Below are 15,683 nucleotides of genomic sequence, written 5' to 3'. Positions count from 1 at the left end.
AAAAAACGAAATGGCCAACATGCAGCCGTCTTGGATTTTGACGGTTTATGTTTTTATATCTTTCCTAGATCATACTAAGATAAAAAGAGTAAAGCGGAGAAAAGCTCGGTCTTACATATAACCTGTCAAGATAATTTAATGATGAGGGCCTATATCCCTTTGGGATCACTAGTAATAATATACATTGGATACAAGGTTGTTTACATTATTGTATGCTATACAAGGAATGTATGGAGCGCTTACCTGGCGTGGAGGTCGACTGAGAACTAGTTGCCGGCGGATTGGTAGGCTGAAGTGTTACAACTGGTTGTGAGGTTTGGGACGGCTGTGTGGACGCCTGATTTACATTGCATTGTACATTGCTTGGTGTATCGCAAAACAGTGTAGAAGGATTAAACTGGAGACCGGGTGTACATGCAACTTCAAATGCAGCGCCACCGGCACATATGAAGTACTTCGAACAGTCGGTGGGACTGGGGTAAAACCCGGTGCCCTGAGAAGCACAGTTGAAGTGATTTGTAGTAGATATTGTGTGATGAACGCTAGGACCTGTTGATATAGCATCAAAAGCAAACAGTTGATTGTGATTCGAAAAACATTGCAAATCAGGTGTTGTGTTTGTGTCCAGTCGCATTATCTGATATATATATTCGAACTCGCAACACCAAAGTTCATATCAGGACGGACTTTTGGTCACTTACGCTATGCAATGAGTTACAAATTCTTTTCCTGTTAATGTACGTGTAATAAATGGATTATTTTGTTAATATATCGTCAGCCATTGTATATACATACCGGATGTCACTGGGGCGTTAGTTTGGGGTGCTGACGTTTGCGGTGCTGGCGTTTGGGGGGCCGGTGTTTGTGGCGCTGGCGTTTGCGGTGCTGGTGTTTGCGGCGCAGGCGTTTGCGGTGCTGGCGTTTGCGGTGCTGACGTTTGCGGTGCTGGCGTTTGCGGTGCAGACGTTTGCGGTGCTGGCGTTTTCGGTGCTGGAGTATGCGATGCAGGAGTTTGTGATGATGACGTTTGCGGCGCAGCCGTTTGCGGTGATGGCGTTTGCGGTGCAGGAGTTTGCGGTGCTGGCGTTTGTGGTGCTGGAGTTTGCGGTGATGGCGTTTGCGGTGCAGCAGTTTGCGGTGCTGGAGTTTGTGATGATGACGTTTGCGGCGCAGCCGTTTGCGGTGATGGCGTTTGCGGTGCAGGAGTTTGCGGTGCTGGCGTTTGTGGTGCTGGCGTTTGTGGTGATGGCGTTTGCGGTGATGGCGTTTGCGGTGCAGCAGTTTGCGGTGATGGCGTTTGTGGTGCTGGAGTTTGCGGTGCAGGTGTTTGCGGTGATGGCGTTTGCGGTGCAGGAGTTTGTGGCGATTGCGTTTGTGGTGCTGGAGTCTGGGGTTTTGGCGTTTGGGGTGCTGGAGTTTGCGGTGCAGGAGTCTGCGGTGCAGGCGTTTGCGGTGCTGCCGTTTGCGGTGCTGGCGTTTGAGGTGCAGGCGTTTGAGGTGCAAGAGTTTGGGGTACTGGACTTGATGGGGCTGGCGGTGCAGCAGTTGACATCAGAGGATTAGGAGAGTTAGTTACAAAAGCCGGTTGTGTGCTCAAAGGAGCAATTGTTGGTGCAGGACTGTGGAAATTGCAAGACATAAATCGGGTTAACATTCTTGTATGCCGGTTAATATTTGATATCTGGTAAAGTTTCATTTCATTACAGGTCCATGTCACTCAAGGTTTGTCATAAAGATATGTCGATAGGAACTAATCAATTTTCTTTCAATGTTATGGCTTTCATGCCAAGATGACTTACTTGGTTACCACCGCTCCTGGGACGGCCCTTGTCAACTCATCGTTAATGGCGTTCATAAGCGGATATTTGCCTTCTCCGCATGATCCCATGAAATCGTCAAGGTCCAGATCCCACACCATAATTCCACCATAGTGCTCTTGTTTCACTAAATCTACCTGTTATACATGTCAAAGAAACCCGTAAACTCCTGAAGTATTTATTACTCAACAACGATACAACTAGGTACATGTCATATTTGCAGAGGATCAATTCATATGTTGAATAAAACATTATTATAACATAAACATAATCCATGTCGCCTGTCATCGAAGGACTGTGACGGCGGATTCGTCGAGCGGATCCGCAGCGAACTCGCTGCTAGCACCCCGCGAACACCCTGCGAACATCCCAGGGCTTAAAATGTTCCGCTCCCGCACGGTTTGAGTACCAAATCACCCTCCCAGTACTGTAAGAGTTGTAAATATAGTCATTACCTTCTTACGGAGACTTTCCTGGTCATCAAAGGCTATCCACTGGTTGCCCTGGACGATGTATGGCACTTCCTGTCCTTGTATTATGTGTTTCTGTGTTTGGTTGATCAATTTACAGACCTGAAGGAAACACAAAAGCAAAGTAACACAGAATTGAAATTGCAATCAAAGCGGAAGTCAAACAGATCCCTACAAGAAGATTAGCCGTGGACAAAAAAACGGCGGAAATCTTTTTGCTAAAGAAGAATAACAATAGGTCACCCGATTTTGTAGGGGCTGCCTAATAGTTCACCCCACATAGTTTGAGCAGCCTTATATATATAAATTGGGTTTTTTTTAAGGAGTAGTCTGAAGCGCGTTATCCATTATTTTGTCGCTACTTTTAAGAATTGTTCTTCCCTTCATCTTTGTTGTAGATTATCAACTTTGACACTTATCGAAGATCAATATGAGTGGCATGTGGTCATTTCAAATTTATTATCGTTATCACATTTTCTCGAAAGTGCTTTATGATCCTTCACAAATTTGTGTTGGTTTTCTCTTTGGTCTCTTGTCTTTTTTAATGAATTATGAGGCAGATCGGGAACCAAATGGGCCGCCATTTTGAATTTTAACCGTTGGAGTTTGTTATTACTAATTCTTAAGACGCATCTGAATGATTTTCTCAAAATCCATAGGTAGGTTCTCATAAAAGGTCTCTTGATCAAAGCATGATCGATCTTTAGGCTGCCTTAGAAAACAAAAGTCGCCTTTAGGTCATGATGAGTTTTGATTTTAAGATTGGGTTTGGCATCGCTATTTCGGTATATTCTCCATGTTACCTTCTCATTTTTATGTCGACTCCCCTGGAATCCTGCTTTGCAAAGTGATATTGACACTGATCAGAAGACAATATAGGACAGGACAACATTAAAAATTTTAAATTAAGTTCTTCGTGAATCTTTCTGAAATTTCATATGAACATTCTCCTCATTTTCAAAAGTTTAAGAGGAAAGAAGAGAAAAAATATGTCGTATAGATAACTCATAGTGGGCGCAAAGATCCCTCTCTGATCTCTTGTTGAAAAAAAATCGATATATGAAATGCCTCCACTATGCCTTAAAATCAAAATAATGTCTGCAAACTATATTTCATTTAACGTATGCCTACTTTGTTTTTAATTGAAATATTTCATGTTTGACTAACCACAAATTCCATGACCTTATGTCTACTCTAAATTACCAGATGAGTTGTATGAAACGTTCCCAGATGTTCATAAGATTGAATTTTTCCAACCACTTTTCATTAGCAATAAAAATAAAAACTTCAATAAAGTTAACTGCTTGACGTTACAAAAATAATGTTACCAGAGTCGAAATGTCCTTATTTTAATTTGTTTTAAGACATGTCTGAAGGAAAAATGTTGAGAAATTTTATACCGTTAGTTTTAAATATATATATGTAATGTTGTACAAGTATACGATTCTCTTGTAAATGTTTGGTATATGTTGGACTTTCACCTCATAGTATGCCAGGGTGCCTCTCGTTATGGTATACCTCCCACCGTTTCCTGGTCCCTGAATTGGAGCGTTCACGCCAGTGTTACTAGTGTTACTCAGTGTGAAGGTACGAGCATACAGAGGCATTCCGATGTTAAGCATACTCCTCGGTGTTCCTCTTCTCACATATTCATTGGCAGCCCATTCCTGATAAAACAAATCTTAATTATTGTCACGTGAAGTTTTTGTGCGCAACAACATATCATACTACCGTCCATACTATATTTTTATCACATCAAAGTTGAATGTAAATCTTTATTTTGAGGATCATGTTCGATGGTATTTTGACCACCATTTAATCCAACATACCACATTTAGGGTGGCGTCATTTCCAGTATCCATTGGGCCTGCCTTTAGTGGACTGTTGTGACCGGTGTGGTTCTCAAACGGACCATGGAAGTCGTATGCCATTAAGTTGATCATATCGAGATACCTACATAAAGGAGTAAGCATTTTATTTCTGCTGTGTGAGTGCATATAAACGATAAATAAATTTAGCTGTATACACATGTACTTCTTCTTTGTTTGTCTATTTTACAAGTCCAGAAATGTGGGAAGAGATCAATAATGATCCCATTTGATAGTTCTATTCGACACATAATAACACACAGACACCCCGCCGCTCAGATAATGTTTTTTGATAAATGATTACATACAAATTAATTGGAGCATGGAATGAGGGGTTTCACTTACTTCACGAGCTGGGGCAGGTCGTACGCCTTTTCAATTTTGTCCTTGCCCGCTGCTGTAGCTGCCGAGAGAATCAAACGAGGCTTGCCACTTGCTTGCGCGTCAGCGTCGAATGCTTCGCGTGTTGCCTGAATAGAGAAAAGCAATACAAGAAGAAAACGTTGAGTTGGGATTCTGAGCCTTACCTTAACTTCTCTTCACCATGGATGAGAACTCTACGCGACTAAATGTCTAATTCAAAAATAAGGGATAAACAACTCAAATCGGGTTTTTTTTATTAATTTTTTTGTCTTAATAATATTAATAAATTGATGCAAAAATTGCATTGAATTGAGATTTGTTTGTTTATATTGTGTATAGTCCTATCAAAAGGTAGGACAATACAACTCATTTTATGTGCGAGGTGCTTGCGTGTGAGAAACGTGTGTTTTGGAAAGCTGTAGAATATTTTGTCCCCTTTGTGATAGCGCAGAATTGATTCCGATTCAATAGTGCTACCTCACTTAATTATACTGCCAAAAACACCTAGCAGGACACCCCACCTGGATATGTTTTGCTGACAACGGGCGAACCAGTTATTCTATTCCATTTTATAGACTCTGGTATGTTTCGATCAGGGAAGAGAATCCACAGCCTTCATGGTCATATGAGGACGGATGTCAAGGAGAAACTTACAGTAAGAAAACAAAGCACAGAAAGACATAGCAGTCAGGAGAGAAAAGAAGGATTTCAGATCCCAAGTGTTACCATTGGGACAGAATATTTATTTTGGCCTCCTCTACAACGTCCCCTTAATGTTTCTTTCATACAAAATGGCCTAACCTTAACGAGGGAGACAAAATTTTGTTTGTCATGAGGAGGGCTCCCTCTAAATGTCGGATACTCCCAGTCGAAATCAAGGCCGTCAAAATCATGTGTTCGGAGGAATTTGACTGCATCAGTAGCAAAGTCCTGACGAGTTCGATCAGAGGCTGCTATGCTTGAGAAAGGTCTAGATCCAAGTTTCCAGCCTCCGACCGATAGCATAGTTTTGACGGTCGGGTTCAGTTTCTTCATGTCATTAAACCTCTCGTACCTGCAAATACATATAAACATGTGCTATCAGTTGGGTCAGGAAAGGGTATAGAGTACGAAAACAGAATCATTATGAACATTTTTTCTGGTAACTTGAACTCGGATTTTGACCTTCCAATACTTTCCAAAATGTATAACCATCGGGGTGTCGTTTTTTACTTACATGCCTGTAGACCAGGGTGTACTCTCATCGTTCCATTCGAATGCTTTCAAGTGATTATTGTTGAGAGTTGCAAACGCATAAATGATATGAGTACAGAGACTGGAATTGATGTTCTCTGGGAAAAATTTAGCAGGTTTTTGTCTGTACTGTGCCCAGTTAGCATGATAACATACTCGGCGGTATCCGTTGGTGACCGCTGAAATACAAAACAAAATGCTTATTATCTATCGGAAGACTTCTCGTCGACGGTGGGTGATATGATGGTGGACTTTTAATAGCAAAACAAATGAGTGTTAAACCGAAGACCAGTTGTGCACGCAACTTTGCCACGTCGTCATTTCTATGTCTTTATATCAAATAGCGCAGCCTTGCTGATCGTTGAAAAGATGTGCGACTGACCATGCTCTATTAGATATGTCATAGCAAAGTTGCCATCAACCCTTAACATCTGGTCCCCACCAAAAGATTATCAAGACACTGTCATCAAAATTCTTTCTAAACTATCCTCTGTAGAAAATCTTTGAGAAAAGAATAATTCTTATTCCCAAGCTTCTAGGTAAACACCATGAGCTTTAACATGCAAAAAGCTGCAGTCATTCATCATCTAAGCAACTATCATTAAATAATGTTCATATCATTTTCTTTTAAGAGGAGTATTATCATAAATTGGGTATACTTTCATGCTTCTTATAAATTATTATTTTCCCTCTGATTAACGCATACCTTATTGACATAGTGTCACACAAATGCTGATAGATCGCGCCACAATCACAACTGATTTTAAACTTCTGCAACTAAAGTTTTATTATCACAGTGCCAAAATCAAGGGAATCAATATGAGGACAAAAACTCAATTAAAGCCACTATCAGTGAATGGACCCCTTGGTACAGAGACATTATCCAACAGAGTTGTCCCTGCCCGTCTAAGGGAGGTCGATACCTAATAAGGCATTATTTATTATCGAAGCGTGAAGGACCACCATCAGTGTAACGCATATAATGAACCATTTACCGTCAAAACACTTTTTATTAGATTGTATTGATTTACAAACTAGAGAATTTCTATATCAGCATAGCAAGACTAAAACTTTTCGAAACTGTTAACATATACAAAATTTTGAATTATCTAAAAGCTGTTGGTGTCTACCACAATATATTAGTAACAATAGCCACAATTATGCTTTTTATAAAACATTAATGCAAGTATTTATTTGCGGCAAAGTCTTGGTTTTTTTTTTTTTTTTTTTTTGTTATTTTTATCTATACATACTTTGTTTGATCGTTCGTTTTATGCTTATTTCTACTCAGTACTTTTGGCCCTTATAACCTTTATTGTGGATAAGAATGTATAACTAAAACTAATATTTTTTTAGGAGGCCTCCAACCATGCATTTAATATTCTACTCGCCCTTTATGGATTTTCAGTTGTTGTTGTTGTTGTTGTTATATGTCCGTATTCTCTATTGTTTTCGGGGTTTTTATTATTATTATTATTACAAGCTAACCGGTAATAGGTATGTATATATAAAAGTATTTAAAATGTTGCCACATCCATCCACTTAAAGAATAAATATAAAAAGATATTGTGTGACCAGTAGCATCAGATTCTAATACATTTTCATCTAGGGAAGGCATGGTCTTACGTTGATATGTGCAGTATTTTTCAATCTATAGTTATATTATCTTTAACATTATAATATCACTGCAAGAAGGTAGAAAATTGTAGTAATCAAGACTAATCTGCCGTGGATAATATAAACATTTATTATGAAGTGTTTACGAAAGGATATGATCGTAACGTGGACCTGTGGTAAGGGTCAGCTAATCATGAGGAAAGTCGGATCAGACCAGTCAATTTTAAACAAAGTTGCACTGTACATGAGAAGTACAAATATTCTTAATAGAAAAATCCCGCGGATAAGCAATTAGATCCACTATGGTTGAAAAGATGAATTATTCATACGACCATATCTGTAACAATCTGTAAAACGAAAGTAGGTCTATCTCAACTAGGTAAAGCAAATACTGCTTTTTTCGCAATAACTGTCCGTTTTACTTGATACGATAGCTATGAACAAAATCAGCGTTACCTTCCGTTGCATCTAAGCACTTTAGTGTCTCAAAAAATGCGAACAAAATCCGGTATAATGTTCAATCATCTTCTGTTCTTATTATCGTCATGCATATTTTCCGGGTCACGTTCTAATAGCATGTGGGCTTCCGGTTACGTCATCAAATTCATTTCCCGCGAATTTATTGGGAACTCTAAATTACCACTTAAAATGAACTGAAGTGAAAGAAATAAAAAATGTAAAGATAAAAATATTGTTATCAGTATTTAGTGCAACATTAAATGTTCATTATAAATAATTGCTACGATTCGCTAACCAAAAGCACAAATAATTGAATTCAAATCATTTTAAAATCCGTATTTCGTTTCTATTATGAACCTAAATTTTTTATCACAAGATCGTTTAGAAGCTTTGCAATACTGACTCTTTCAAACGCACAGATGCTTTGATTTGAGCAAAGATGGCGACCTGAAGGTGTGAGGCGGTTTGGATTGGAATTAAAATGCGTATAATTCGGCAAGTAAACATCGTACAATGTCCCCGTGTGGTCAGATCATCTAATTTTGTCATTATGTATTCAGAACTGTTGTTGTTTAGTCGCTACGGTCATTAACATAAACATTCGGATTATTATATAAATACTTATTTTATTGTATTTGATATTTTGTACGGCCAATTGACCTTGGCAGTCATCAACGAATTCACAAAAACAACTAACTTCAGCAATAGCTTCACACCTTCCCATCGACATTTTCGAATACTAAATCTATACATACCGGATGTAGTAGGCACAGATGCTGCAATCGCTGTAGTGTTTGTATTGGTCACAGCTGTCGCCACTGGAGGACCATTACTTACAGCCGGCTGTGTGCTCACAGGTGTAAGTGTAGTGGCAGTAGAGTTTGTTGCCGGGCTAAGGAAATTTCCAAATCAGAAACATATCTTGGTTTGCATAAAGTTGATTCATGGATTTAAGGATGTCAAGATTAAAACAAATAATTACAGGTGCATGTCAATTAAAAAAAATAGTTTTGAATGTCATTCGCCAAAGTGACTTACCTGCTCGGTTTTGTTAACTCGTCATTAATGGCATTCAAAAGTGGGTATTTGCCTTCTCCACATGATCCACTAAAATCATCGAGGGCAAGATCCCAGACCATAACACCGCCATAGTGCTCTTGTTTTACAAAATCAACCTGTTATAAAAATAAATATGTGTCATAACCCAAAGTAGTAGTTAATCAACCAATTTGATATAGCCAGATTCAGATTCCAGTATTTTTGGGTGGATCGAACCAGGTTAAATAAATTAATACTGTCATTACCTTCTTACGCAGACTTTCCTTGTCGTCGTAGCCAACCCACTGGTTACCCTCTACGAGGTAAGGTACTTCCTCTCCTTGTATCATATTTTCTGTGACTTAGCAATCATTTTACATATCTGAAGGAAATAAATATTAACTTTGAAATGGATAATTTGCTAGTTTGTTGGAAACTCTCGTTGATCATTCAATGTAACTTGTAAATAATAACGATGATCTATGTTCGAGACAAACATGAATTAAGGAATTCCATTCTTGGTGAGCAAAAAGCCTGAGGGTGCAAGACATTTTGCTATTAAGTAGAGCCTATCGTCGAGACGATGCCCTTTTGTCACCAATCGCGTTTGAAATAACTAAACATGAATCGCACAAAGTTTTATCTCCGAAAGATCCTCTTCTAAAATTATGCAAGAACTATTACTTAATATATGGTTGAAGTTCACCTCATAGTATGCCAAAAATCCACTCTCTCCGGTATACCTCCCAGCAGTGCCTCCTCCTCGGACGGGAGCGTTCAGACCTGTGTTACTAGTGCTACTCAATGTGAAGGAGCGACCGTATAGAGGCATTCCGATGTTGAGCATACTCTTCGGTGTTCCTCTTCTCACATATTCATGGGCAGCCCATTCCTAATAAGGAAGAATTGCTTCAATTATTAAAACATTCAGATTGTATTCGCAACAATATAGAGTATATTACTATCGAATAAAAATATGTTCATCAGACGTCGAATGTTCATATTTAATTTTAAGGACACCATGTAAGAACATACTTCTGCCGAATAATACTCCAGTGGTCAAATTGTCTTTATATTTGAGAACACCATGTTAAATGTTTTCGCTTTTTCATCCACCGATTAATGTTACATACCACATTAAGGGTGGCGTCCTCTCCTGTATCCATTGGGCCTGCCTTTAGTGGACTGTTGTGACCGGTGTGGTTCTCAAACGAACCGTGGAGGTCGTAAGTCATCAGGTTGATCATATCCAGATACCTATGGAATTGTGGAATAAACACAAATAAACTAGAACTGTCGCCAGGATGGCTGACTAATACCCCTGCAATCTGCAATGGTGAAATGGAACTGTTCATTAGAGGCTTACTAAGATAACCCAGTAATATAGTGACCAGTTGCCATAGCAACCATAATTTAAAAAAAGAAGAAAGTGGCATGCACATCTACACATGATCCTCTATATTGGTGTGAGGTTTCATTGGAATCGGCCCTTCGGTTTAGGAGAAGTTGTCCGGACAAACTTAAAGTTATGGTTCTTATCGGAAAACCTGTTTATAGTGACCAGTTGCCATAGCAACCATAGTTTTGAGAAAAATAAAGTGGCATGCACATCTAAACATGGTCCTCTATATTTATGTGAAGTTTCATTGAAATCGGCCCATCGGTTTAGGAGGAGTTGTCCGGACAAAATGCGTCTACAGACAGACGGACGGACGGACAGACAACCTGATTCCAATTAACCCCCCAAACTTCGTTGCGGGGGTATAACATCTTAATGAATAAGGTACAGCATATTATTTTTAAACTGCACCGTTTTTTCCCTTCTTGACTTTTTCGCCAAACGATAAGCAACAAGAAAGGAAGTCGAGAAAATCTGGATTTGGTATTAGTTTCTGCTGTTTAACGTCCTATCAACAGCTATGGTTATTTAAGGAGGACTGTCTGTGAGATTGACGCGTGTGTGTTTTTGGAAGCTACGCTATCTTCGCGTTTGTCTCTTTGTGATTATGCGAAACTCATGTCTACTTTGAAGTGATTCCTCTTTGAATCATACTGCCTGAAAAGTCCAGCAGCACAACTAAAAAAGTCAGATTGTAATGGAGCAAATATTAAAATGTTACATTCATTCTTTCATCAGTAACATAACGCTTGCCATCTTGCGATCTCAAAGGATTCCACAAAAGAGAAAAGTGCACCACACCTTTTAATGCTATGAATCGAGAAATATTTTTTGCTTTGTGAATTCTAATGTTTGTTATTTTGTATATTGACTAGGAGTATCGCGATAATTTTCAGAAAAATGCATAATGAAGTTATGTTCTCTTATTTGGATTAGAAAACAACACATAACAGATACAAAGAAAGTAAAGGCAGGACTTACTTCACGAGCTGGGGAAGATCGTATGCAGTTTCGATTTTTGACTTGCCTGCTCCTGTAGCTGCTGAGAGAATCAAACGGGGCTTTCCACTAGTTTGTGCGTCTGTATCGAATAGTTCACGTGTTGTCTGTACAAAGAAAAACAATAGAATGTAATACGTAATATTTTTAAAAAAAAAGTGACAAAAAACAAGAAACCAAAATTCAGAATTGAAAAAATACAAAATCGAATCTCTACTATAGAAAATAGTACTTCCTCCCCAACCATAATGGTAGAGAAGACGAATCGACATCACGGCAGTGGATGCTAGAGCCTCTGTTACAAACTTTATATTGTCACTTCATCAATAAACCATGCATGAAAATAGTGATATGATTTGTGCATGTAGGATGGCCTGACCTTAACGAGAGATACAAAGTTTTGTTTGTCTTCAGGAGGGCTCCCTCTATTAGCCGGATATTCCCAGTCGAAATCAAGTCCATCAAAGTCGTGAGTTCGGAGAAATTTGACTGCATCAGTGGCGAAATCCCGGCGAGTGTGATCAGAGGCTGCTATTCTTGTGAAAGGTGCAGATCCAAGGTTCCACCCTCCTACAGCTAGTAAAGTCTTTACGGTTGGGTTCTGTTTCTTCAGTGCATTGAATCGTTCATACCTGCAAGTGCAATTAGATATTTCATACCTGCAAGTACACATACTATTGACAGCTGATTACATTTGGTCAGATGATTCTAAACCAAATCCGTCGAATTCCATATAGTGCTGTAAACTGTCTTACACTGAAACAAGATTTGCATTGCCTTATGAGTGGTTTGTTGGCATTCGATACAGTAAATGTTTAATTTAGGGGACAGTCTTTGTTATGTTTATATTTGCTTTATTATGGTAGCGTGTAACTTAGGCGGCTTAAAAGTGCTATCACTCTGAAATAGACAGCCTAAGTCACCTAAGTATATTACTTCGTTAGCGCACAAAATTCAACGAACAGATCTTAAATCGCTGTCAAGAGCAAAGCAAAGCAAAAACTGCATCTAGGACTGTTATTCGTACAAACCATATGCAAGAGAGCAATCGTTTTCAAACAGGACACCGACAATGTACACGTTCAATATTAATTTGGTTGATTTATGTATCAAAATGTGGAATTGGGGGAGCCAAAAAAGAATTTTACGTCAAGAATAGTACCTCCAGCAATATGGGAAACACGTTGCGGATGTGGACAAAACTATTAAGTAAAATTGGGTGTGCATCGGACCGTATGGTTTGCTGCCTACTACTTACATGCCCGTAGACCATGGTGTGCTCTCGTCGTTCCATTCGAATGCTTTGAGATGATTATTGTTGAGAGTTGCAAAAGCATAGATGACATGGGTACAGAGACTGGCGTTGATGCTCTCGGGGTAGAACTTAGCTGGGTTGTTTCTGTACTGTGACCAATTAGAATGGTAACAAACACGGCGATAGGAGTTGTTTGTCCCTGAAATACAAACAAATCCATCTCAGTGGTATTTTGTTGGTTAACATGAAGAAGGAAACGACACTAAGAACGACATCATAGAGTAGCCTGAGTAAGAGCCGGTACTTTGAGAGACACAGTTGAAAAGATTTGTAGTGGTTATCGCACGACGAATGATATGACCCGTTAATATCTAAAAATGTGGTACAAGCCATTAATATAAAAACTGGTTTTAAGAATGAACTACATAACACGAGGAAATGGTTAATTTATTAGCAGATACTTGAACTTTTAAAAGTGTCGTTTGAATATTTTTAAATATAATATAATGATTTTTTAATTAGGTAACATTATCATATTTGAGTAAGTTATAGAGAATAATATTATCCTGTACCAGAACACTGTCATTTTATATCATTAATTACAAAAAAAAGTTAAGCCGGGATTTGAAAGACACACATTATGTCTTAGATCTTAGGTTTCAAATCAATATTGCTTTTTTTATAAGATTATTACGCGGAAAAGTGTGTAAGAGGGAAATGAAAAGTTGAGAAATATTATTATCGCATGCTTCACAGGGTAATCTGGTGTTTTCTAGGGAAAAATAAATAGAATCTTTCACCCCTTGGGGTGAGACAGGAGAATCTCAACCCGAGGGGAAGATTCTTAAGTTGCCAAACACGAGGCTTACCCTCTTATGCATCTAATATTGACGTTACATCAATGCAAGGGAAAGTTGACGTGACGTGATTGAATTTTCGACGTGACGTCTTGGCATGGTTGACGTGACGAAATACAATTGTTAAGAACGTGAAAGTAGTACATGTAGCTTGTCGTTTCCCTAGGATTAGATAAGAAATTCTCATACCCTGGACAGGGATATCCGCAGTTTTACCGGGGTGAAATTTTCTTATCTCACCCTAGGGAAAAGACAAGCTACACGTGCTCTTTGAACGTGCTCTTGTTCTCGATAGGGTGATGTCACTATGACCTGACCCGGAAACATTTGAATGTTAAATATCAATATTATTCGGAAAAGAAATTGAAATAAGTATTTATTATTAGAGTTAACTGAGTGTTTGGTGTTCTTTTTGACACGCTTATCGGAACTGTATTTTGTATGAAACAACATCGTAAGGTGTAAAGCGTCTGCTGTAGCCTTAAATCACAAGTCATCCGCCGTCTATGTGTTGTTGTTGTTTACATATACGTTTGGATTTGGTTCACTATACGATTGGGCAACAAGGTAAGAGAAAACTAATCACTCAAACAATTTTGGGATGAGATAGGGGGGGATCTCACCCCAAAAGGATAAAAGATTATATTAGCCTCACCCTGGGAAAAATGCGGATATCCCTGTCAAGGATAAAAGAAAAAAAATCTCGACCCGGTAAAACTGCAGCTATCTCTGTCAAGGGTAGGCTAAGAGAAAAATCGATCTCACACAGGGGTACAGATAGTCGGCTATATGATGCACACTTACGTAACGTCCTCATCTCACGTTGAGTAATTAATTTGTAGATGATGACATCATTAATTTTGACACACATTCCAAGGAGGATTGAAGATGGCGCGATAAACCTGTCTCGATATTGGCTAGTGGCAACTAACCAAAGAAGATATAACCTGATCCGAAATAAAGTACAATATCAGTTGCCTCTGTTTTTCATTGGCTATCAACTACCCATAATTATAGGAATGTTTTAAAGGCTTTAACGCCCTCGAAAAAACCAGGGTCAAATGAGGAAGAAAGTCAAAGCGATCCTATAGAAGAAAACGAAGACAGCAAGGAGGAAATAAAGAAAAGTTTTAAGTTTCAAGTTGTTGCAATGGTGTAAGAAGATCAATCTTGGTCTCTTTAATGTACTCTTAATAGAACACACAAAACAGTTACAAAATAGAAAAATCATCACTGCATTTGAAGCAGCATTATGAAGTCAACATCAGTTTCGTATCACAAGGAGACAAATGCATATCAAAGCCTCTCAAAATCACGCACATGTCATGCAAGCATGTCGCACAAGGGAAGGCCGTTATTGAATGACAATACCAATAGGTAAATGATGATAACATGTTGAACAAGCAAAATATCACACCTTCGGAATCTTATCTTACATCAATATGAGTATAACATCAGTCACCGTAAAAGAGCAAGAAATTAATGGTATACGCATCAATTTTTCATAGAGCTTAATTCGAAAATGTACTAATTTGAGCATAAACATTTGATATGAACATGAAGTTCAGATGAGATTATATCAGTCATTGCATATACATACCGGAATTGGGTTGTAACTGTGAAGAAGTCACAGTGGCGTTTGCTTGGGGTGAAGCAGTTGTCACATTAATGCCCGGTTGACCCACAGGTGCAATTGCAGTGACGGAAACGTTTGTCGCGGGGCTGAGGAATTTCATAAAATAGAAACGTTATAATATTATGAGTGAATACATAATATCGATCGATCAATTACAAAAATATTACTATGGGGAAATAGTGTGACTTACGTGGTTACCGCTGCTACTGGTAAAGCCCTTGTCAACTCGTCATTAATGGCGTTCAAAAGCGGGTATTTGCCTTCTCCACATGATCCACTGAAATCGTCGAGGGCCAGATCCCAGACCATAACACCGCCGTATTGCTCTTGTTTCACAAAATCTACCTGTTGTAAATGATACTCGTTAGTTCCCACAGGGGTAGCAATTCAAGTAATGTTGAAGATAATTCTTGTTTAAAATGCCACAGACTTTGCGAAGTACAATATGACCGCATATGGTCTCTTTGGCAGTATGCTTCATTGAGGTAACACTATAAATTACCCTCAAACATCGGTGAATGGTCTCCTTGCTAGATATTCAATCGCAGAAACGAGGTTGCCCTTACATAACGAATTCCTACTTATTGAAACGTGGTTACGTACCCCAGCCTCAATACATCGCATGCAATAATTAACCATTTACCTTTCAAAACTTTTTATCTATGGAAAAGT

General features: G+C 38.7%; 1 protein-coding gene across 1 annotated transcript in view; it reads right to left on the bottom strand.

The window, feature by feature from the left end:
* The window catches only part of LOC117326882, a 43,814-nt gene that overhangs the window by 2,466 nt on the left and 25,665 nt on the right, over positions 1–15,683 (bottom strand). Inside the window, 20 exon segments of the mRNA XM_033883681.1 lie at positions 244–549; positions 796–1,619; positions 1,800–1,954; positions 2,273–2,389; positions 3,769–3,954; positions 4,117–4,240; positions 4,501–4,625; positions 5,320–5,572; positions 5,735–5,930; positions 8,583–8,719; positions 8,866–9,002; positions 9,132–9,220; positions 9,223–9,247; positions 9,572–9,757; positions 9,999–10,122; positions 11,246–11,370; positions 11,643–11,895; positions 12,522–12,717; positions 14,976–15,097; positions 15,202–15,356. Of these exon segments, the coding sequence (XP_033739572.1) occupies positions 244–549; positions 796–1,619; positions 1,800–1,954; positions 2,273–2,389; positions 3,769–3,954; positions 4,117–4,240; positions 4,501–4,625; positions 5,320–5,572; positions 5,735–5,930; positions 8,583–8,719; positions 8,866–9,002; positions 9,132–9,220; positions 9,223–9,247; positions 9,572–9,757; positions 9,999–10,122; positions 11,246–11,370; positions 11,643–11,895; positions 12,522–12,717; positions 14,976–15,097; positions 15,202–15,356 (3,835 nt within the window).

This window comes from Pecten maximus, chromosome 1 (assembly GCF_902652985.1).
Source record: "Pecten maximus chromosome 1, xPecMax1.1, whole genome shotgun sequence".
Lineage (NCBI taxonomy): Eukaryota > Metazoa > Mollusca > Bivalvia > Pectinida > Pectinidae > Pecten > Pecten maximus.
This window is presented reverse-complemented; position numbering and strand designations above follow the sequence as displayed.